This window comes from Cervus elaphus, chromosome 20 (assembly GCF_910594005.1).
Source record: "Cervus elaphus chromosome 20, mCerEla1.1, whole genome shotgun sequence".
NCBI classification, from domain to species: domain Eukaryota; kingdom Metazoa; phylum Chordata; class Mammalia; order Artiodactyla; family Cervidae; genus Cervus; species Cervus elaphus.
In genome coordinates this window covers 42,800,598-42,822,457 of record NC_057834.1, presented here as the reverse complement: position 1 = coordinate 42,822,457, position 21,860 = coordinate 42,800,598, and the positions used below count along the sequence as shown (strand labels likewise).

The 21,860-nt window shown below is 39.8% G+C and overlaps 2 protein-coding genes across 4 annotated transcripts in view; both read right to left on the bottom strand.

Moving 5' to 3' along the window:
• Positions 1-1,513: 1,513 nt before the first annotated feature.
• Positions 1,514-13,992, bottom strand: CTSK (cathepsin K). Its single transcript, XM_043877434.1, has 8 exons — positions 13,854-13,992; positions 11,976-12,099; positions 11,381-11,503; positions 11,143-11,298; positions 9,211-9,429; positions 4,659-4,824; positions 4,281-4,386; positions 1,514-2,164 (listed from the first exon to the last, which is right to left on the bottom strand). The coding sequence occupies exons 2-8, from the start codon at positions 12,096-12,098 to the stop codon at positions 2,065-2,067; spliced, it is 993 nt and encodes a 330-aa protein (XP_043733369.1). The 5' UTR covers position 12,099; positions 13,854-13,992; the 3' UTR covers positions 1,514-2,064.
• A 1,315-nt stretch (positions 13,993-15,307) lies between these two features.
• ARNT (aryl hydrocarbon receptor nuclear translocator) overlaps positions 15,308-21,860 on the bottom strand; it is a 69,083-nt gene continuing 62,530 nt past the window's right edge. For 2 of the 3 annotated variants that reach the window (XM_043877432.1, XM_043877433.1), the window contains 8 exons: positions 21,107-21,217; positions 20,871-20,943; positions 20,573-20,696; positions 20,292-20,394; positions 19,762-19,909; positions 18,691-18,853; positions 18,094-18,260; positions 15,308-17,349 (listed from right to left, as the gene is read on the bottom strand). In XM_043877432.1, coding sequence (XP_043733367.1) covers positions 17,260-17,349; positions 18,094-18,260; positions 18,691-18,853; positions 19,762-19,909; positions 20,292-20,394; positions 20,573-20,696; positions 20,871-20,943; positions 21,107-21,217 — 979 coding nt within the window. In that variant the 3' untranslated portion in view covers positions 15,308-17,259. Of the gene's footprint in view, positions 17,350-18,093; positions 18,261-18,690; positions 18,854-19,761; positions 19,910-20,291; positions 20,395-20,572; positions 20,697-20,870; positions 20,944-21,106; positions 21,218-21,860 lie in introns of those variants that run through there. The other variant, XR_006335772.1, reaches the window with a different exon arrangement.

Genomic DNA, 21,860 nt, shown 5'->3' with positions numbered 1-21,860 from the left:
CTGTAGCCACCAGGTCCCTCTGACCATGGAATTGTCCAGGCAAGAATACTGGAAAGTGAATGAAAGTGAAGTCGCTCAGTTGTGCCCGACTCTTTTGCGGCCCCATGGACTGTAGCTTACCAGGCTCCTCTGTCCATGGGATTTTCCAGGCAAGAATAATAGAGTGGTTGCCATTTCCTACTCCAGGGAATCTTCCCAACCCAGGGATCAAGCCAACATCTCTTATGTCTCCTGCATTGGCAGGTGGATTCTTTACCACCGTGCCACCTGGAAAGCCCTAGAGTATGTGCAATGTCTCCTAAATGTTGACTTTCCATTTTCTTGCATCTTCATTTTGTTCCTCATCTGTTATTTGTTCTTTACAGCACTGCCAGAGGAGCACTGCTAACATAAAAAAATTCTGATTGTGTCTTTCTCCTACTCAAAAATATTTGATGCCAATTAAATGCCTGAATGTTTCTAAAATAAAGTATGAACTTCTTGGGACACCAAATGCTTTCAAGGTCTTCTTGGACTTACCTCCAAACTACTTTCTCTCCTCAGTTCTACATATGTGTTTGCACCCTATACTTGCAGCCACTGCAGCCCTTATCATTCACACACACATATCTCTCTTGGTGATTTGTTCACCCAGAACCTTCAGCCTCACCTAATCCAGCTCTTCACATCACCCCCAATCTCTCCATTTCCTCATCCCCCTCAATCCCCAGTCTTCTCTGCACATTCAGATATTTCAAAGCTTTGTTTTCAATGAAACCGCATCTAAAATATTTTAAGAATGAATGACTCAATCCTGAGCTTCCATAGTTCATATTTATTTAATTATGGTTGATATTATTAGTTGTTTTTGTGTCTGACACTAGTCTATAACTTTCATAGAAATCAGGGCCGCATCTTACTAATTTGTTTCATCCTGGTAGCTTTGAATACACTGCAAATGACATGGTAATAAATACTGACAAACAAAAAAAGATGGTTTTTGCCCAGCATGATGTGAAGTAGAGCCTGACACACGGTCAGTGTTTAATAAATGTGAACTCTTTCTAGGAGTAATAACAGATGCTCAAAAAACATTTTGTGAAAAGTGGCAAAAGCTCGTTGTGCTGAATTACTATTAGCCAGCTACTTTCTTTTAAAATTGATACTGCTAAGGAATTATTATAAAGAGTTTCAATTTCCTCTTTTGGTGACAGCAAAAGTTTAGGTTCTCGAACCACGGAAAAGGCCTTAAGATATTTTTCAAGACCTAGGTTCATGTATCACTTAATCTGGTCTCCATACAGATAGAATTAAATATTGAAATCTTTTTATATCCATTTAATCCCTGAAACTTAGTACAACTCTTAATACCAAGTAAACACTAAAAAATGTTAGTGGAAGGAATAAACAAATAAATGAATTAGGATGAATTGTTTATGCAACAGAATCTCCAAACTGTGAGCACATCATATATAAGGAATATGTTTTATTCATTTTTTTGTCTCCAGCACCTAGCCCAGTATCTGACACAAAATGAAGGTTTACTAAACAGCTATTTATTAAATTATAGATTAGCGATAAATACACTTTACTTTAACAATGCAAAGAAGGAAAAAGAAAACACATTTGTTGTATCATGTAAACTTGTACCAAAGATTTGTGAATAGATTTATTAATGGGGTGGAATTTCTACCTGGAAGATAGAGAAGTAAACGTGGAAACTGAGAAGTCAGGTCACCTTAGTCCTTTCAAGTGGTTAAAGCTAACTAGTCCCTGTGAATGAGAATCTAGCCTATCTGAGGGTCTCTAGCCTCCATACAGCATCAGCCTCAGAACACAGTCAGGGCAGAGTGCATGCCTACTAGGGAAATTCTACTGTGGCAACAATGAGAAAATAAAGACCTTGGGTGAAGAGAAGAAAGTAGTAGGAGTGTCACTTGAAGCACAAACAGGGAGACTGAACGGACAATCTCTGTGTCACCACATCTGTGTCAAGAAAGGCACGCCAGTTTCCTTCAAGGTACGTAAGTATGTTGCACCACTGTGGAAGGAATGGAAGAGCAGGACGGGGTTGGCTGGTGGAAGTCACATCTTGGGGAAGCTGGCCAGGTTGGCAATGCCACAAGCGTTGTTCTTATTCCGGGCCATGAGAATATAGCCTTTGTTTCCCCAGTTTTCTCCCCAGCTGTAGGACCAAGCAAGGAAAATACTTAGTACCCTTAGTTTATTCAATAAAAAGTTTACTGAGTATTGTGTTAGGTTTTGATGGTTTACCAAAATAAATAAATCAAAATAAATAAATAAACCTTTAAAGACTTTAAAGTCAAGAAATGGAGAGAAGGCATAGCGTTACAAGAGAGATTGCTTCTGCTCAAGGGGATCAAAAAGGGCTTAACAAAAGAGGTGGCACTTGAGCTGAGCCCAAAGGCTGATAGAATTTGGACCTGTGAAAATGGGAAGCCAGCGGGAAAGCATGGGATACGTGTTAAGATCATGCAGCTAACTGCCATACACCCAGAGCTATCACAGAATCGTGAATCAAGTATACTTCAACTAAAAAAAAAATCATATAGCTGAAAAACAGGGTGCCTGATAAGGTATAGTGGGAGATTAGGTTAAGGGGATCTTTCTGGCCAGGCTAAAGATTTTGACCCTCTGGCCCATGATAGTGGAGGAGACATTGAAGTTTTCTGATTAGGACAGTGAAGTCATTCAACTTGGGTTTAATGATAAATTATCTTGAAAACATGAGTCTAGAGCATAAGAAAGAGGCAAGAGAGGCTGAAGCTGGTGGTCTTGGCTTGGGAGTGAACCCATAGGAGAAGTGGCGACAGAGGACGAGATGGTTGGATGGCATCACCGACTCAATGGACATGAGTTTGTGCAACCTCTGGGAGACAGTGAAGGACAGGGAAGTCTGGTGTGCTGCAGTCCATGGGGTCACAGAGAGTCAGACAAATTGAGCACCTGAACAACAGTCATAGGAGAGATGAATGAAGCCATAAGAATAGATGAGACTGCTAAGGAGACAAGTGAAAAGGTTGGAAGATTAGATACAGATAAAGACAGAGACAGACAGAAAAACAGGGGAATGGGGAGAGATTGGTCTATATATCTTCCTAAATTATTTTCATAAGTTTACTGTCCTTTTTTCCCAACCTGAAAATTTACCAGTTACCTGGTACATTTACTTAAGCAATTTACCCTACCCCTGTTCCCTTATCCAGCGGTTCCCAAAGACCCTGATCCTGCCTGCGCATGTCCTTTATTCTTTCCAGCTCTCTTGGATGCAGAACTTATCACTTGATCGAAAAGAAAGGACAGGGTAAGTGCCTGGGCTGAGAAAGGAGAAAGGAAGAACACAAGACAGAAGCTGTGGGAGAAGGAATACCCTCTTAGGAAGGTGCACAGGCCCACTCTTAGTTCGGACTGTGATTTAAAAAGTTATTCCCAGCCTCACATTGCATCCTGCCAGCCCTCCAGGCAGCATGCCAAACTTGGTTACACTGCTACATTGCCCCGTGAACTCCCCAGATTCTAGGGCCCTGCTCCTCTGGAGGGCGTCAAGGACAGAAAGTTTAACCAGTGCTACTGCCAGGCTGGTGTTGATCAATGAGGAAAGGAAAATAGTAATTCCTATAAACCTGCACCCTATCCATAAAGTCATAAGGAGCTAAAGAGAAATAGAGAGCCAAGGGGCCCTGTAGTTTTTATTTATTCCCAATACTAGAGAAGGAAATACTAATTTTGTTTTTGGTGCTCATATCTGCTTTCTGAAACGCATTTATCTTCACAGACTTCAAAATCTCTGGCCAATTCTGATATATGTCTATCCTAAGAGCAAAAAGCTACACAAGGGGATATTAAACTTTTACATTGTTTATATTGTTCCCTAATGCTTACCATCAGACTAATGATGGAAACCTCCCTAAAAAACCAATCACATTAGAGAAAAAAGAAAAAATACATAAAATTCCAAAGCTCCTGCTGGCTCCTGGTGCTCCTTTATATTCTCACATTAGCTAGGTCTGTCTTTTTCAGGGGCTATGAGATCACTGAAGACAGACATCTGCTCACATGTTTGTGTATGTGACTAAGCACCTTGAACACGGGCCAGCTGTCCAACACACACCTTTAGTACTCTTGTCTGGCCATTATGTTAGAATGAATAGCCTCAGATTGGGAAGGTAGAATTGAAACAAGAGAAAATTTTCTTTTGAGAGAAAAAAAGGAATATTGGGAAGTTGAAGTTGAGTGTTAAGAGAGTGAGGGGGTGACAAATATGGGGTTCCCATAATTACCTGTTTTTAATTATCCAGTGCTTGTTCCCCTTCTGGATCCCATATCCCACTGCCAAAACCGCGTGGTTCAGATTATCACTATTGCAGTTTTCATCATAATACACACCTAGGAAACAAATTATCAAGGTGAAGCTTTCTGCAATCCAAGGGTTGCCCTGTGGGGTCTCCCACTCTAGGAGACGCTCTGTAGAATCCTGTCCCAATCTTTTGTAAGAGGACTTACAAAAGAGATGGTCTGTGCTGTGGCAGCTGTTTCTCTCTGGTGGACTCAGTCTGATTGTGGAAACAAGTACTGAAAATGCCTGGTACCCTTGGGGAAGCTGCCCAGTCCACATCATGAGAGAAGGCTGATTGTGCTCTATAGGAACAGCACCTTACCTTTTCTGTAAAACTGGAAGGAGGTCAGGCTTGCATCAATGGCCACAGAGATGGGTCCCACTCGGGCTACAGCCCTCTTCAGGGCTTTTTCATTTCCTTCAGGGATCTCTCTGTACCCTCTGCACTTAGCTGCCTTGCCTGTTGGATTGTACATACAATTTTCATCCTGGAAAAACAAGGTTAAAATAAGACTAGGACAAAACAAAGGCAATTAACTGGTGAGAAAGTCTGTTAAAGTTTTGGGTGACATCAGTGCCCGGAAGCAGACTTGAGTCTCCACAAAGGGTCTGTTCTCTCCTCACCATTTTAGAAACTGTAAGAAAAGAATATGGGGTGGGAGGTGGGAGGGAGGTTCAAGAGGGAGGGGACATACACATACCTGCGGCTGATTCATGCTGATATATAGCAGAAAACAACACAATATTGTAAAGCCATTATTCTCCAATGAAAATTAAATTAAAAATTCTAAAAAGAACATGAAAATTGTATACCTTGTACCATGCACAAAAATCAGCTCCAGGTGGTTTTAAAACATAAATGTGAAAGAAAACACTATAAAACTTTAAAAAAGGAATATTTTTATTACCTCAGAGTAGATAAAGATTACTGAAATTAGATTTAAAAAAAAAAACAATCCACAAATCAACTCTGGCAATGTAGTATGTGTGATCCTCAGTAGGCAAGGAGGCAGCAGCTCCTGTGTTGGGAGGAGACCCAGTCCCAGCTAGACAGAAGACCTTGGCCCCATGCACCTGTATCAGGTCAGCGTTCTGGCTGACCTTGTGCTCTCATGAGAGAGAGAGGTAAAATCACATAACGTGACACTAAAACAAATTAATAAAGAACTTGGTAATTTATCCTGTGAATTTCCAACAGTATGTTTTTCAGGTCTAGTTAACACTGATGTGTTTCACTGTCAAACCAGAATCATGGAATCTAACGGCAACCCATGTCAAAGTGTTGTATTCTTTTTGGCTGTTCATTTTCCTAGAGGCTTCCCCTCAAAAACCCTAGCATTCCATCTACAAGAATACATTATCTAGGGCTTCCCTTGTGGTCCAGTGGTTAAGAATTCACCTGCCAATACAAGGGACATGGCTCGATCCCTGGTCTGGGAAGATCCCTTATGCCATGGAACAATTAAGCCTGTGTGTCAAAACTACTGAAGCCTGCATGCCTAGAGACTGTGCTCTGCAACAAGAGAAGTCACTGGAATGAGAAGCCTGCACACCACAACAAAGATTAGCTCCTGCTTGCCACAACTAGAGAAAGCCTCTGCATAGCAACCAAGACCTGATGCAGCCAAAAATAAATAAATAAATACTTTTAAAAAATTATCTAAACACTAACAACAATGGTAGCATTTGATGTGACAGTCTAAGATTATAGTAATGTCCTGTATTAATAATTTCTCTAGATTCCTTTGTCATATGATCCAAACCCTTGGTGCCTCCTAGTACCAAAAATTGCATAGATATACAAGTACAATAAAATATCTAGGGGATGGATTTGGAAGGATACCACGTAACAATATTTTAAAGTAAAAGTAACTTGTATTGTGGCTGGAATGAACTTAAATTACTGTTATTATCTGCTTGCTGCACTATCAGATCTCTTCTTTTTTAAACTTTGTTTTTTCGTGACCTTCTTCCATTTATTTACATGTTCATATAAGAAGTTCTTTTTTTGGACAATAAAAATAATGATAACAGTTGTCCAAGATTCAGAATATTAAAAATGTAACACATGTCTTATGATGGCTAACTCTCCATTTTGATTGATTATAAAACCAAAATCATTGCATATTCCTCTAAAATGCTGAAGAGATCATTTGAGGGGGTAGGGGAACAAAAATTATAAGTCAATTGCTCCTTCTATTTCAAAACAGGGGTTCAAATGTTATATAATTTTTATTCAGAGTTTCTGAGTTATTAAACTATCCCTCAACAGACTGGTTAATACAGTACTGAATAAATGATGTAAGCTGTCAATGGATAAGTGATCAACAACTAGTTCTAATAATATTTATTTTTTTAATATAGTTAGACAAACCTTTAAATTGGCTGCCTGGATAAAGCAACATGGAAAAAAGTTATAACCAGGAACCTGTTTTTTTGTATATACTATTAGGATTTGTTTCATTTTTTTGATATCAAGTGACAAAAAAAGTTGTCAAAAAATATTTTACAATTTAAAAAAATATTTTGTCACATTTGGGTTATGTCACTAATCGCCTGATGTATTCAGAATTAAAAAGTTAATCTGTTAGGGCAGCTTTAGTATGCTGCAGCTTACACTAGCAGCCCTATGAAAACTGTATACAGATTAAAGAAAAATCCTTCCACATACAACCTCCAACTTTCCTGATTTGTATACCTGACAACTAAAAAAAAAAATAACATGGAATAATAATGGCATGAAACTTCATGAGGATGTGTTGAAGTGACTTTACTATGTAGATTGTTGAGTATCCAGTGAAATGGATCTGTTCAGTCATTTACATTAATGAGCATATTATTGCATCAGATGACTAAATATAAATAAATAAAACTCACTGTTATTGGGTTTTTAAAGGCTCAAATTGCAAAGGAAAAAATCATTTTTCTAAAATTAAGAACTTCTCTGGATTGAAAGACATCATAAACAGAAAGAAAAGAAAACACATAGTTATAGTTGTTGTTTAGTCACACAAAGTCATGTCTGACTCTTTTGCAATCCCATAGACTATAGTCTGCCAGGTTCCTCTGTCCACAGGATTTCCCAGGCAAGAATACTGAAGTGGGTTGCCATTTTCTTCTCCAGAGGATCTTCCTGACTCAGGGATTGAACCCACATCTCCGGCACTGGCAGGCAGCTTCTTTACCACTGGGCCACCAGGGAAGCCCAATACACATAGTATTAGTATCCAAATATCTTTTTACATTTTTTAAACATTAGTAAGAAAGAGAATAAAATCTAATTAAAAAATGGGCAAACAATATAGATGCTTCCATGGTAGCGCAGTGGTAAAGAATCAGGAGACCCAAGAGACACGGGTTCAATCTCTGGGTTGGGAAGATCCCCTGGAGTAGGAAATGGCAACCTGCTCCAGTATTCTTGCCTGTAAAATTCCATGGATAGAGGAGCCTGGTGAGCTACAGTCTACAGGATTGCTATGAGTCACACATGACTGAGCGCACACACAATCATACACAAAAGATATAAGCAGTCAATTTATGAAGAAATGCAGATGGCCAGATAAGCATACTGACGAAGCTGTGAATCAACAGGATTTCTTATACTATGCACATGGGAATATAAATTTTCCAAATACTTTGGTAAGCAATTTGACATCATCTAGTATAGTTGAAGATGCACAGACCCTAAGACTCAGACCAATTCTGTTCCTAGATATTATATTCTAGTAAAGAAATTCTTGAACGTGTGAATAGACGACAAGACTGGGAATATCTGCAGCAGATAAACAGATCTGATGGGTAGATCTTGGCTCTGCTACATAACTAGAGGTGTGAATTTGAATATGCCATTTTATCTCCTTAAGCGTCTATGTCCTTCTATGTTCTCACCTATAAAGTGAGGATAAGGGTACCTTACAGGGCTTTTATAAGGATTAAATGAGAACATGCACTAATTACACGGCTTAGCACACAGTAGCCATCATTTGTATTACTCAGACTTGCAATCCCTACTTTAAAGGCTCCTGCTGCAAAGGCCCCCATATTACCTATCAACTCCATGTATATAAAAATGTCCTCAGATCTTCTTCCTTTTAGATAAGAAAGATCTTCCTATTACTAAAGGACCTTATGGGAGGAAGTGAGTTCATCTCTAAAATTGCAATAAATATGAAGCAACTTGCTTTTTTATCTCATTTTAAACATGTTAACATGTTAACTTACCTAATTTGCTTAAATGTTCCCCAAATCCACATTGAGATCATACAAAATAAAGCCACATGATTCATGAAATTAGCATGGTGGGCTTAAGAGATTTCTGATGGGAGTGGAAGAGTTGAATAGAGAGTTATAGAGACCTACTCAGAGATCTATGGGATAGCCTGTCCTCCTCCAGGGCAGAGAGACAGTTAGGAGCCATGGTAACTTAAGCTCCCCAAATTTTCCCAGACTGGCCTTCCCTGGTGGTCCACTGGGTAAGAATCCACTTACCAATGCAGGAGACACATGTTCGATTCCTGATTTGGGAAGATCCCACATGCTGTGGGGCAACTAAAACCTGTGCTCCACAACTACTGAGCCCACATGTCTTAGAGCCTAAGTTTTGCAATGAGAAGCCAACAACTAGAGAGTAGGCCTCGCTCACCACAACTAGAGAAAGACTGTGTCAAGCAACAAATTAATTAATTTTAAAACACACACACAAATTCTCCCAGACTATGTGAATCTTCTTGGCTTTTTTGTGGGAAATCATTCCATTAAGAAAGCTGGATAAGGTAACAGAAAACAAGATTTCTGGAACTGCTTCCAGAACAAAAGGTCATGCCAGAGAAGGAGAAGCCATTACAGAACTATATGACTGTGTGGGACAGTCTCACCTGTCCAACATATGGGTAGGCATCTTCAGAGTCAATGCCCCGGTTCTTCTGCACATACTGGAAGGCATTGGTCATATAGCCCCCTCCGCAGCCATCATTCTCAGACACACAATCCACCAGGTTCTGTGGACTCAGATTTAAGAGTTTGCCGGTTTTCTTCTTGAGTTGGCCCTCCAGGGCACCCACAGAGCTAAAAGCCCAACAGGAACCACACTGACCCTGAGAGGCATAACAGAGAAGCCATCAATAATTGCTGTTCACACTTTCCGTTTCTCTCTTCTAGCTGCCCGATGAAATTTCATACATTTTATAAATTCCAGCACCCATCCCCTTTTCTATGAAGTATTCCTGTTTCCCTTCACTTAATCTTTGTTGCAGTGATCTATTGCTATTGTTGCTATTAATAACTGTTGTTACTACTGTTACCATTAGTTGCAGTAAAGCAGAGTACAGCACTTCAATGAATCAATGAATCCATCATGAACTGAAAAATAGTAAGGTGAAAATGCAATATCCCAACCTACTAAACGTCACAACTTAGCCCAGCCTGACTTACATGTACTCAGAACACTTACATTAGCCTCGAGTCAGGCAAAATAATCTCACACAAAGCCTATTAGTGTTGAATATCTCCTGTAATTTACTGAGTTATAATTATATTGAATATCTTACGCAATTTTATTACAATTGTACTGAAAGTGAAAAACAGAATGGCTGTATTTGTGTTTACCCTCATGACCATGGCCTGCTACCACAACCTAACATCAAGAGAAGGTATCATACTACATATTGCTCGCCTGGGAAAAGATCAAAATTTAAAATTTGAAGTACAGTTTCTAAGGAATGCCTATCACTTTTATACCATTATGAAGTCAAAAATATTATAAGGTGAACCATTAGAAAGTCAGAGAACTACTCTAGGACAGGAAAAGTTTTCCATGTTCTTTAATACTTTTACAAATGAAGAAATACTACAGATAAAAGAAGTACTCTTTAAAGGTAGTTCTCGGGCACATAGGGAATAGAAATGTGAAGACTTATAAAAATATAACTATTGTGTTAGAAACAATGATACTAATTGTGTATATTTGCACAAGATATTTGCTGTAAAAACAATGTAGACAAATAATTAAGGATTTATTATCTTGCTAAAAAACAAGTCAGGGACCATCTGTACTGGCTTTGTAACACACTAGTTCAGTGACCTTGGGTAAATTACTAAACCTCTCTGTACCACACTGCTTTTATGTGTAAATTGTGAAGAATAATAATAAAATGGGATTATGAGAATTTAAAAAGTTAATTCATATAAAGGATGAATTATTATGTGCAATAATAATAATCTCCCAAAAAGTGCTAACTATTATTATCAGTGTGTGTTCAGCTAGATGATACATTTTTTTCTTTCCTGCTAGTTCTATTTTTTAAGACTGGGGATTTCTTGAGAACACAAGTTATGTCTTAGTCCTCTCTACTGTCTAGCACTATACCTGGTAGGTTCTGCAAAAACTGTGGTTGTTGAATGAATGTTAGATCAAGTGTTCATCTGGCAGATACAATCAGCATTGTTAAGGTTGTGGGAAAACTTACATTCTCAGGCTGGTAAGAATATAAGATTGTAAAAACTTTTGTGGAAAGGATTCTGTGACCTACTGATTCCAATTTTAAGATTTATTTTGCATAACTATTTGTATATATGCACACAGATGCTTATAGCAATACTATTTGTAGAAAAAGAAAAAAACAACCTAAATTCACAAAAACAGGTGATGATTTAAACAACAGAATAGGCTTTATTCTCTTGGCAGTGGGAGGTGTAACTTAATTCTTTCCCCTCTCTTTCTGGTGCCCTCATACCTTAGAAACAAACAAGCAGAAAAAGGGAGAGATCATGCTAGTTTACATACCCACACCCAACAGAAAGGAGGATACCTGGTTTTTGACAGGAGTAACGTATCCCTTCTTCCGATAATCAATAGAGTCTGGGGTTCTGCCTTCCCAGTCTGGGGTATAGAGGGTGTCATTACTGCGGGAACGAGAAGCGGGTACTTTGAGTCCAGTCATCTTCTGAACCACTTCTTCACTGGTCTGGGACAAAGAAAGAGGCCAGGCATAAGCAGGGAACCAAGACAAAACAGGCAGATAGACCAGGAACTGAGGTTCAACTCACCATGTCCCCCAAGTGATTCATGGCCAGTTCATATGTATGGACACCAAGCGAGGCCTCAAGATTATGGATGGAAATACGCTTCAGGTTTTTTTCCCAAATTAAACGCCGAGAGATTTCATCCACCTAAACAGAGCATAACTAGTATTGGCATAGACTGTGTCCTGTGTATAAAGTTACTTACATAGTACTGTGGAGGTTTTCAGAAGAGATTAAATTTATAATCATAGAGGATTTACCATCGAGTTGGGGAACTGACCATGGGATTGTTAAGAGCATGCAAAAATCAATATATAAACAACTGCAAATAATAAAACTCAAATCACTGATTTATAGAGGAAAATTGCTTATGGATTGATAGCATTATTTGAGAAGGCTTCCCAAAAGAGACCTATAAGACAGTTATAAAGAAAAGAAAAGATAGGACTTGATTGAGGATGACTTGAGGAGTAGGAATAGAGAGTATATGTTAACAGGAAACAGGGACAGGTTTGCTTGGTTGTATTATAATACTGAAATTGAAGAAGGGAGTTTGGAAGCTAGGATTGGACATCTCGGGTTCCAGCCTTCCCACGTTCTCCTCCAGGTTCCCAGGCACCTTGCTGTTATACTGCTTTCTGTAGGTCTTCTTCCATAGCTCCCACTGGGTGTCCAGTATCTCCTCGGGGTATAGAGCAAAGCTCACCACAGGCAGCAGTAGAAGAACCGTGAGCCCCCACATCCTGGAGAATAGGATAGTTAGGGGCGTGCGTGGTAGTTCCAGTCATGTCCAACTCTTGCCAACCCTATGGACTAGAGCCCACCAGACTCTGTTCATGGATTCTCTAGGCAAGAACACTGGAGTGGGTTGCCATTTCCTCCTCCAGGGGATCTTCCTAACTCAGGGATGGGACCCAAGTCTCTTATGCCTCTTGCATTGGCAATTAGGTTCTTTACCACTAACACCACCTGGGAAGCCATAATTGGGGGAGACTCTTCTGGTTGTCCAGAGGTTCCTAACCTGACTTGGGATGAGGAAAACAGCTGGAACCATATGCTCAGACAGGTGGTTCTTAATCTTTGGGAATCACAGACTCACATGACAAGCTAATAAAAAATTGCAACCCACTATTAATTCCTCTTGCCAGAAAAATGAATACACATACAATAATCCTGTGGAGTTCCTAAACCCAAAGTTAGGAGCCCCTTCCTCTGGACCATGAGGCAGAGGAAAACTAGGCTTTATGAGGAAGGCAGACAAAGACTGAGAGTGATTTCCATATGATAAAACAATGATAGGTGGGGGAGGGGGGTCTGGGTTTGGTTGTGATACTGATACATCTGGTCCCAAGTATTCTGGGAGACTATACACATACACACACACACACAAACTTGAACAGATAACCACAAATGGGGAAGAAAATGGACAAGCAGGATGGGAGCAACACCTGTCTGCTCCAGTGTCTCCAGCAGACTCGGAGGAGATGGACAGGTGTAGGGTAAGATGAATGGGATTGGAGAATACACAAAGGAGAGCTAAGTCTTTGCTTCCTGATCATTTCTTCAAGGTATTCTTCTGTTCCTTGCCTAAATTTTGCTTCTGCTCCTAATCTTGCCAGCAGGGGACAAGGGTAAAGTTGACAGCATTGCCTATTCTCGATGAGATATCCCCTCAGCGTTCTTCTGCACTTCCTCCTTTCTCTTCCTGCTCCTTCCTGAGGCAGGAAACTGTCCTAATTTCAACCAGCTGCTGTGGGAGGAAAGCTTTTTTTTTTTCCTGACCAAAAAACCCACATAACCTCTGGGACTGCCTCACAGGACAAAAAAGCCTCAGAAACCCGTTTGTTAGAAGAACATAAGACAGAAAAGCAATGTTGTTTGATCATTAGTCGCACAGCTTTTCGTAAGTTTACTCTAGCTTCGTTCACTTCTTGGAGTGTCTTGCTAATCACGTCCTCCATTTTAACAGCAAGTTTAGTCTGCGGCAAGTCGTACAGCTTGCATGATTTTTAAACTTGTCTATTTTTTGTGTAATCTTTGCACATTGGCAAAATGTCCAGCAGGACACTTAATATGTGGAGTGTCCAGGGCTTTTGAGATTCTCAAGAATAGGAAGACCTTACTGAGCTACCACCCTTCTGCACTCTCCTCCTCCCTGCTAGTAACTTAACCCTTTTAGTACCTTTGCCTCCCTACCAACCAAAAAAAAAAAAACAACCCTGAGGCCACTCTTTGAGGGATGGGTAAAGAAGGCCTTATATTTTTTGCTTTCACTAACCACCACGTATACATACATATAAACCATAAAAGGAGTCCTAAAGGTTTCCAGGCAGATTTTACTTAGCCAGGAAATAGCCAAAGGAGGACATCACTGTTTTCATCCAGACAGCCTATAAAGTTCATTTTGATCTACAAGTCACTATGTTCCTAATATTCCTAAAAATGGAGAACTGACAGGAATGAGAGGTTAAAAGATCCAGGAAGCTGAAAATGTTACCTGTTGATGGGGATCTGTTCTCTGGGCTCGTCTCAGCAGAGAAGTGTGGATAATGTGGCCGGATGACTAGGGGTGCTGGATTTATTCCACCAGGATTGCGGAAGTCAGCTCTGGCTGCTGGCTGGAAAATTTGGATGGGGAGGGCAGTGGAGATAGAAATGCTGAGAGAGGGGGGTTAGGGAGGAGGGAAGGAGGCAGCAGATTTGCCTCGTTCCTCTGTGCGCATGTGGAGCATGTGTGGCAGGGCGGAGAGTTAGGTATTTAGTTTCACATGGCTGCCTGCCTTTGAGACAGACAAAAAAGACCTCAATACATTATTACCCAAGTTGGGGCTTACCTTCTCCTTGGTGGATGGACAAGCATATATTATGTGTTACACTAGGGGATTATCTCTTTTCTGGCCCCTTTCCTGTTATTATTCATTTCTCCAACTTTGAAACCTGTTTTAAAATTTGTGTCTGACCCTCACATCACAGATGAGGAAATGAAGACAAAAAGCTAGAAAAAAGTACCTTAGGGAAGTCACAGGCTCCAAAATCATTTGTATTTTATAGACTTGTTGCCTGAAAGCTGTCATTGCTTTCAGGCAGGGTAATAGCTTTTCCAGACTAACATGATTTTGTTGAGGAAGGATATGCCCAGAAAGTCCGTATGAAACCAGTTCTAAAGCAACCAGAAACAGTACTCCTGGTTATGACAGTGCTTGAATCAATGCCATAAGCACTGACAAATTCACTTGTGACTTCTTCACTGCCAAAGCCTGATGAACATTATCTGTCTCAATAATTAAAATCCCCAATCTAGGGCCAGTCATATGAGCTTCTCCAAATGCTTCCCTCAATATCCAGGCATGTGACAGATCATGAGAATCTAGTTCAGTCCCTAAACCACATCCCCAAACATTTTCTTCCATAAACAGATGGGGGGGGCGGGGAGAGGAAAAGAGGGTCTTGGAACAAAAAGAATAATACATGAGATCCAGATCCAGCTTCAGTTTCTAGCTGGGTTACATACATAGACCCTCAAGAAAATAGGTTTATGCTTATGGGTTTACTTTCTTAATGAAACACATTATCCTAGAGGGAAATGACGTCTAGACCTAAATAGTTTAAATTTCCCTATCCCTGATTCCTTTAAATCCAGAAGTGCCCTACTGGTCTCAAGTCCCAATTTATCCCCTTCTCCCAAGGACTTGGGCAATCCCCTATTCCCGATCCCATGGTCAGACATCCCTTATGATTTTACTCCAAGTGAGTCAGGATCAGGAGGACAACTAAGAAATGCTGACTGATCAGAGCCCTATGATTTCTGACTCCTGAAATTATAGACACACCGTGCTTCATGTTTGTGTCTTTGAAGCACAAGTTATGGATTCAACTGGTTGTGGGTGTTTGTTGTTTTTGAGCTGGGATGGAATAATAAGGCCGCAATTAAGATCACACAACACAAGGAAGTTTACAAAAGGAAAAAATATTTTGTTTTAAAATCTTTGCTACATGTCATTATTTTTGCCACTGTAAGGCTCAGCACAGATGCCAGCAGTACAGAAATGGCCAAGAAAAAAAAAAAAATCAAAAATAAAACCCTGAAGGAAAAGCAGAGACAAAACCCCCCAGAGCATCTTCTCCACCCCTCCCCTTCTCCCAAAGCCCAATAATAACTGTACAATATTATAGTCCTGATCACATTTAAAAACAGTTGATTATTAAAAAAACAAGGATTTCATTGGAAACTCAACTTTTTGGTTTCTTAAAGTGTGCTATAAATATATATATGTATATTGCATGTGTGCACATAGAATAAAAAAATAAACTGTCTCCTTTTCCACTTTACTACCTGGCACCAGACTGGAGACAAAGGGAGGGAAATCTCACGACATTCTCTCAGCCCGCTCCAAGGCCACCCAAGCGCCTCAGTCCCCTATGGCTACAGTTAGGATGTCTTCTCCTTGTCAATTCAGTCTTGCACTTAAGATACTGGCCTGAGCCAAACAAGAGAACAACAGCAACAACAAAGGCTGATACACATGAAGGTTACCCGAGGAAGGTAAAGAGTGAGAGTACTAACCTGTATCTGCATTTATATGGCTATAGTTCATTATTAAGAGACCCTGTCGGGATGGGAGTCCAGGTCCCATCTATCACATGGATTTATTACACTTGTACTATAAAGCAAAATCCAGTCTCAAGACTGGAGAGGGAGCAAAGAGGAAAGAACTATAGGTCCAGAAGAGACCTAAATTTTAGTTCTTGCAGACTGGATACTTTTGAGTATGGGATGAAAGAGAGGTTACTTTGCAAGAAGGCTTGATATTTGGTTTAAATTCCAGCAGTGAGGATTTTCACTGGGACTGCTAATCCAAGAAGTTGAGTTTCCATGCAGACATAACCTCTAGAGAACACACATCATATGTGATTCTGACAGAAAAATGCAGCATCATCCTTATGGACAAGTAGGGGGTTCTGAACATGTTTACCTTGCCAGCCTACTTCTGCAATGCACCTTCCATTCAAGGTGAGAGCACCAAAAGCAGGAATGACCCAGCTTTATCACTATATATGTTCAATGAGAGACCAACCGTATCAATAGAAGACTTCATATACTTGCTTATAGTTGCATAGTGGCTGGGCACAGATATAATAAGCGCAGCAAAGACATTTACTTAAATACTCTTTGGCTGCAATACTAAGTGGAAACTAATTGAAAGATTCAACTCTTTAGGACTCTTTGAAAAACACAGAGAAAGACAAAGATAAAATCTGGGACAAATTTTGCATAACTCCCTAATAGGGAGAAAGAAACAAACACAGAAACAAATGTGCACACTCACATACACACACACGTGCACATGCATGTGCACGCACACACATTCTCTCTCTTTCTCATTTCCTTACTCATATTTCATTCCAGAGGAATTGCTCACAGGCAGCAGAAAGCGCCTATACTCACTTCTGAAAACCCCATGTACACCTACCATGTTTCATGGTCGTCAAACATTGAGGACGTTTCTCCTCTCTCACCTTATTCAGAATTTCTTTCCAAAAATAAGCCATAGTATCCAAAGGAAATAGTGAGTGTTTTCTAACCTGCCCCTTGACCCAGCACAAATCATTTCTGCATAAATTTCTGGTAAGGAGACATAAGGAAAGACATTCTTAACCTAACCCAGCCTCAATTCTTCAAAGGGTCCCCAAAGCGTTGAGGAGTCACTCCATTTCTTCTATAAATGTTATCTCAGAGATGCAGGAAGACAAGGGAAAGGTCAGAAGGGAAAGGGGTTATACATCAGGGGTGAGGGAAGGGAAGGGAGAGGAACTTTTATTCTGTTTACAGAAAGATTTGCTTTTTTAAAAACAAATGGTGATTTTTTTTTTCTCCCCCACCCTTTATCCTCACCCCAATAGTTCTATTCTGAAAAGGAGGGAAACATAGTTAGGTCAGGAAATTCTTCATTGTTGTAACTGTTGCTCTGGTCTCCCAGCATGGACAGCATCTCCTAATAAGAGAAAAAGAATAAGCTTGGGTCACACACCTTGATCCTTCACATTTATTGAGCTCCTTCCCAACATCCCCGTGAACTATCATCCCTGGCCCCAGAGTTTTTGCTGGGCTGAGTTCTCTTAGCCTTCTTTACTCCCAGCAACTCTAACTTCTTTAGATGACAATCTATTTTCCTACTTCTTTCTCTGCCTTCCCCATACAGTTCCACATTCTCCCTCTTTTCTAGTCCTCAATATTCTCAATGGGAGAAAAATCTCCTTGTCATATTTCATAAAATCCCCTCTGGATATTTATGGAGTATCTCTTATCCTATTTGTTTTCCACCGAAACCTTGTTTTGCCTTCTTCCAATCTGTGTTTTAAACTAAGCTCCTACTTTATCCCGCCTGAGATTACTAACTACTGCAGTCCCCTCAGGATTTATGTAAATAGACCCTTATAGCTGTATTCAGTATTTTTATACCTAAACTACTATCATCAAATGGGCATATCGTTCTCTGTGATGGATCAAAATTACTTTCTTTCATGTCTTTGCATGGTGCTTCACATCACTAATGACTGTCTGGTGCAGCACACTAAGTTCACAATCTTTTCAATTAACGACATCTATTTTTATGTGTCCCGACTCTTCTCTTCTCCCACTTACTAACCTCAATCCATGCATGCTTTCTTCTCTGTCTCTCCTCCCTGACTCTTTCTCTCCCAGTTTCTGATTTTCTGAAGTCTTTAGACCCTCTCACCTGGAAGACCTCGGGCTGGCCAGGTTGCTGTGCTGATGGTTGCTGAACATGTTGCTCATTAGAACTTGAACGATGATGCGACTGCTGGCCCTGCCACTGTGGCCAGACACCCACACCCTCTGCTGTCCGTGTCTGGAATTGCCCTGCAGTTTGTCCAGTCTCAGGAGCTAGAAATATAGCAAGGAAAAATAAAAACTTCAATCTGCTAACTCTACTAGAGAGGAAAAACTAGCACATAACCACATGCAAGACATTAATTTTACTGAGATACCTTCTGTCCTTTCTATTTCAAACCCTAGTCCAAAATTTATTTTTCTTCTCTAGGTAGAGTCCTTTCTAAAGAATCCTTTGCTCATTCATAGTAAATGTGCATATTATTAAATTTATAATACTTTACATGTTTGTTACACATGCTAATAAAGCACGTGTAGGGTAGGTTTCACACGGGTAGGTTTTCAATTCCAAAAGGACTGTCACCATGCATTTCCCTATAATTCGGTCAGTACAGCCAGGACAAAAGCAAACTATTTTAACCACTAAATCCTTTCTCCTTTGTGATGTGATTTTCCTGTTACCCTGACTCTGGTGTGAACTCACCAAAGTTGGATCCACGATTGGTGAGACTAGGATAGGCAGCTGCACCAGGTGACGCAGTGGAAGCACCAGGAAGGGACATGGGGCTGAAAGAAGATGGAGTCTGAAAGCTGCCTACACCAAATTGGGAAGAACGAGTCTTAGCTGTAGCCTGGGTAGCCACTTGCTAAAAGAAAGGGGTAGAGAGCAAACAGAACATTAACATTATTGCACAGACCACTGCTATGAGAGTTAACCCTGTCAATCATCGGATTCTTCGGAGCCAACCTCATTACTTATTTCCCATTGCACATTTCTTCCAGTTAACTCCCAGTTTCCTTTGACACTATTTTTAGGCACTTGTGATAAAGTTAAAAAGCAAAGAACTATGCAATTAGTAAAAGTGTAAACATTTAGAGTTGAGAAGTAAATGAAAATGGCATGAATTAAAGCATTTTATAAACTGTAAAACTATACAAAAACTAGAGGCATTAATAATAGCATAGCACTTACATAAAGAGAAAAACACACTTTGCATCATTTTATTATTCAATCTGTACCACATTTGTTTGTTCCTAATGATATCTTTTTGTTTTTTTTGTAACTAAACATTTTCCTTACTATAAGAGTATGCATATGCACCATGGGATATCTTCAAAATGAAGGAAAATAAAAAGGAAATAAACATCCATAATCCTACCACCAAAGACACATGGTTAACATTTTTGGATAATTTCTTCCAGTTTTCATTTTCCTATGTATTTTTTTATACAGTAAGGTTATACCACATATAATAATTCTAGAGTTTATTTCTGATTTTGGCTTTATTTAAAATATTACTTATGCAAATATAAGTACATAGCAACATATAAAAGGATATTAGCTTTAGCCTTAATATATATATACATATATATATTATATGAGGATTTTTCAACACAATTTCTGCTCCCAATAAGATAAAAATTGGAAGACAGAGGATGGCAGGGCAGTCAAGAGAAGACGTTTAAGATAGACAATAATAATTTTACATATGGAAAAAGCCTAACCAACCAACCAAACAACAAATACAAGGGACAGACAGATGAGAAGGTTTACCTGGGCAGAGAAGCCTGGGCGGGTGCTAGGGGTCCAAGCTGGGGCTGCTCCCTGGGTAGGATTGGAGTGGCGGGAAATCTGGGCCAACATCTGCCCTGCGGAAGTTGATGGCTGGACAATGGTTACAGGAGGGGCCAGACCACTATTTCTAGGAGTGAACAAATAGTGAGGTAAGGATGAAAAAGGTGCATTTATCACAGAATCTAGGAATCACAGGACAATCTAGTACTACCTCTAGATTCCCTCAACTCCCTGGGGGTTAAGGAAAACCTGATAACAGAATCTGGAAAAGACAAAAAAGACTGACAGTCACACACTGATCAGGACACACAGAGATGGAACCTAGAACATGGCAGCAGGATAGGTGCAAAGAAAAAGGAGGAAGAAAAGCAAGCTTGTCTCATCTTAGGCCAACAAGTTCCACTGCTTTGTCTGAAATAACCAGAAAAAGCTAGGGAAGAATAAAACCTGGATTCAGTAACTGAATCCCTCAGTTGCCCTGTAAAGCAGCACACACATATGGGGCTCACCTGAAATTCTCTGCCGGCCGGGGGGTAGGAGGGAATGTGTTGCCCTGGGAGAATAGCTGTTGGGTGGCAGGGACAGTGCTGGAGGAGATGCCTTTACTCTGATCTGTGGACCAAAAGGAGTTGGGGGAGGGCCAGTCAAGGGGCTGTAGTATATTAGTTCAGCAAGTTCCTATTTATTCATGAGGTATTAGGGTTAAGTGGAAATATACTGGGAGACTACTGACTGGGCAGCTGCAGGCCCATCAATAAGTGATCAAAATGAGAATAAGGAAAAAACATACCCGTACTGATGTTGGAGTAGATTTCTGAAAATCTTGGATCTCTATCTTGGGCAAACAGACTCTCTGACTTCTCAAGGGGCTTGCTGTGTTCTGGCCCTGTGGTTGTCACAGGCTGAACAGAAACCTGTGGAATGTAATGATAAAAATAACCATGAAGAAAAATAAAAAATAACCATGAAGTTTTAACATGACAATTCAATAATCCGAAAATTCATATAGATACACATACACTTTAACTGGCTCTAGGGGACACTTCTTAAAGAAATGTTCCACCATCCTTTAAAGATGACTTACTAACCTGGGAATGATTGTAGCTGGTTAGTCCATCTCTTCCTGGTACCACATCCAATTCTGTTTGCTGCTGTTGCTGCCTACATGTTAAAGGCAAGTAAAAAGAAAAATAGGAAAAAAAAAAAAAGTTATTTTAAAAAGGATCTGGGGAAAGGGCTTAAAAGAAACAAAAAAGTGTGACTGTAGACTGCCACTCGCCAGGCTAGTCACTGCTCAATAAATAATTGTTCCACCATTTCTCACCTTGGTGCCAGCTGCCCTGAACCCATCTCCAGGGACAAATTAGCTGTGGGACCTAGCTGTGGCCTCTGGATCGTGTTGGACAGTGAAGGCCGTGGTTCTTGGCTAGAGTTCCTGGGAAAATGAAGAGTAGAGACAACAAAGACAAAAAAAAGTATCTGACTCTGTTTGTACAAAAGATACTACAGATTCACCGGTACATGGGGTAATCACTGATAAATTCCACTTTAAAGCTCAATCCCTGTGATACCTGTAACCTCAGATTCAGCAAATAATTTGTACTATAAACAACATGATACAAATAGAAACTTATGTCCTACAGCCAAGAGTTCATCCTGTTTGGGCTCTAACTCCTTCCAGGCCTTCAATACGCAGCAGTTGTGGATGTGTGTATGTATATGTTGCATATCCATATATTGTGTTTAAAAAAAAGCATAACTGAAAAAACTAGTGAAAGTACACACTGAAACATTAACAAAGACTGTTTCTTGATGGTGAGAATTTTTTTCCTTCTCTTTACTATTTTCAATACTTTCCAAATTTTCTACAAAGAATATTAATTACAAAATAAAATATTAAGAATTAATTAAAACTACAGTAGGAAAAACTGTAGTATGCAAAAATGGGAAAAGCCATTATTTCCAGAAACAACTTCTTAAAAAGACTTAAACATTTCAAAATTTAAGCAAAAGAGAAACACAAAACAGCTGTTGTTCAGAAATATAAAGATGCAAAAAAACAAAACAACTATAAAGAC

Excerpts from the sequence above, each read along its gene's own strand:
- CTSK (XM_043877434.1), bottom strand. The coding sequence starts at position 12,098 with ATGTGGGGGCTCACGGTTCTTCTACTGCTGCCTGTGGTGAGCTTTGCT. Across the intron at positions 9,430-11,142 it reads TTACTCCTGTCAAAAACCAG|GGTCAGTGTGGTTCCTGTTG; the intron begins GTATCCTCCTTT and ends TATGCCTCTCAG. Across the intron at positions 4,825-9,210 it reads CCTACCCATATGTTGGACAG|GATGAAAATTGTATGTACAA; the intron begins GTGAGACTGTCC and ends TTGTTTTTCCAG.